The sequence below is a fragment of the Alexandromys fortis genome, unplaced genomic scaffold (genome assembly GCF_014885135.2).
Source record: "Alexandromys fortis isolate MF-2015 unplaced genomic scaffold, M_Fortis_MF-2015_v1.1 scaffold_186, whole genome shotgun sequence".
In the NCBI taxonomy this organism is placed as follows: Eukaryota; Metazoa; Chordata; class Mammalia; order Rodentia; family Cricetidae; genus Alexandromys; species Alexandromys fortis.
In genome coordinates this window covers 2,356,760-2,358,840 of record NW_026068067.1, presented here as the reverse complement: position 1 = coordinate 2,358,840, position 2,081 = coordinate 2,356,760, and the positions used below count along the sequence as shown (strand labels likewise).

At 59.7% G+C, this 2,081-nt stretch overlaps 1 protein-coding gene across 1 annotated transcript in view; it reads right to left on the bottom strand.

The window, feature by feature from the left end:
• Zswim4 (zinc finger SWIM-type containing 4) overlaps positions 1-1,777 on the bottom strand; it is a 25,400-nt gene extending 23,623 nt beyond the window's left edge. The window contains exon 1 of the mRNA XM_050120760.1: positions 1,601-1,777. Coding sequence (XP_049976717.1) covers positions 1,601-1,738 — 138 coding nt within the window. The 5' untranslated portion in view covers positions 1,739-1,777. The remainder of the gene's footprint in view (positions 1-1,600) is intronic.
• Positions 1,778-2,081: the final 304 nt, after the last annotated feature.

Below are 2,081 nucleotides of genomic sequence, written 5' to 3'. Positions count from 1 at the left end.
CCCCCCCCCCCCCCCCCCCCCCGACCTCTCTGAGTCTCTGTTTTCCCACATGTAAAACAGGAATGTGAAAACCAACCATGCTACAGAGTCTGGGGAGATAAAGCGTATACACCAGTGAGTCCTTGAAAGGGTAGTGCCCCTTGAAATCCCAACTACTTAGGAGGCTGCACTCGAGCCAAGTAGTTCAAGGCCAGCTTGGGTAACACTGTGAAACTCCCAGCAACAAAACAGCTTTCAATACAATAGTATTTACTTACAATAGTGCCTGGCTCATAGTTAGCATTCTACAAGCTTTTACAGCCAGTTTCCCAGGGGTCTGAGGTTAAAGCCCTTCTATAGCTTGGGCATTGAGGGGACAAAAAGAAGTTAGATACAAATGTAAGAATAATCAAGGACGTGAAGTCCTAGCATTCTCTCTGTTCAACCCTTAGAGATGGCTTCTTATCCTCACAGGGACACAAGATGCTGAACCACAGCACAGGGTCAATGTCACAGCTTCGGAGTTTCTCTGTGTAGCTTTGGAGCTGCCCTGGAACTCGCTCTGTAGACCAGGCAAACTCATCTCTTCAGGATCTCTAAGCCAAGGAGCTCCAGCTCCCAAGACCAGGTCCACCCTGCCTCTTCCCTGAGAAAAGCCCCTAGGAGGGAAGGGCTGTCCTGACGTGTCTCCCGTGGGCTCCAAGGAACAGAACCAGCTGCTTGAGGCTGTGTTCGGATCTGAGCTGGCTAGTCACCGACTGGGCGCCCTTGGACAAGTTTCTCAACCTCTCTGTGCCCCAGTTTTCTCAATGTGAGAGCAGCTCCCCCAAGGGTTCCCAAAGCTCGGCAGAGTTCTCTCAGCACCTGGCGGAGTCACAGCAGATCTGTGGGCGCCCTGACGATGGTTTTAGGGTTATTCTGAGCATGTCACACAGGGCCCTACCCAGGTTTCCAGGAGAAGGGGGAGTCAATGACTGGGCTGCTGACTAAGGAGGGATTTCCCGGTCGTGAATCAGCCCGTTCCATCCACAGTCAGCCGAAACCCACCGTCCTAACTCAGGAAGAGTTTCCGAACACAGAACACTCTCACAGTCAGACTAGAAGTCGCCGGTTTGGGACTGTCGCCCGTACCCTCCCATCTCCTTGGGGGACACTAGGATAGGGGAGAGGGGGTTTGCGGGCTTCTATCCACAAGTCACAGAGTAGGGGGTTCCAGGTGTTCCGGCCCAAGTACCCCAATCTTGGCCCCCGAATGACTGGAGAGAGGGGGAGGAGGGGCGGGAGGAGGGGCACAGAGCCCTTCCCTCAGTGACCCTGCCTCTTGTCCCACAGTCGGGGTATCTGGGGAGGCCAGGTGGGTCTGGAGGCTGGAGCACGGGGATACAGGGGCGTCTTGGGTAGGCCCTGCAGAGACTGGGGTCGTCTCCCTGGAGGGCGGAACAGGGACACGGAAGGCAGGAATGGGGCAGTGCGAGTCTCTGAGCAGGTGTCCCTCTCAGGAGAGAAGCGGCCTGAATGGGGACCGGGTGGGCCGCGGGCGGAGAGGCGCGGGGCGCGGGGGGTGGGGCTGGCCGCTGGGGAGGGGGCGAGGTGCGAGGCCTGGGGCAGGCCGGGGCCTCACCTGCTCGAAGGCCCAACTCTCGGCCACCCGCTTGGCGCTGAGGTCCAGCAGCGGCTCGGGGCGGCCGCGACGGGCCCCGGTCCCAGGCTCGTCCCCCGCGGGGCAGCCCCGGCTGCGCTTGGCCGCCGGGGGCTCCATCCGGCCGGGCCGGCCAGGAGACGCGGCCCCTTTAAGACTCTTCACAACAATGAAGCAGTCTCTGCAGCCGCTGCCTCCTCAGCCGAAGCCCCGCCCCCGCCGTCCTACCTCTTCCTCGCCATTGGTTGTCTCTTCAGACCCGCCTCCTAAGAGCCGCTGTTCATTCGGTATAGGCCACGTCCGTCTTTCCGGTGCCATCCAATGAAAGGTCGCAGGGCGAGGCGCTGTCCATCACGGAGTGGGATGAACCAATCAAAGCGACGGGACCCCACGGCTCGGCCTTTTGAGGAGTTTCGGGGCGGCCCCACATTCATTCACAACATTCCTCCCCCGCCCCCGTGGG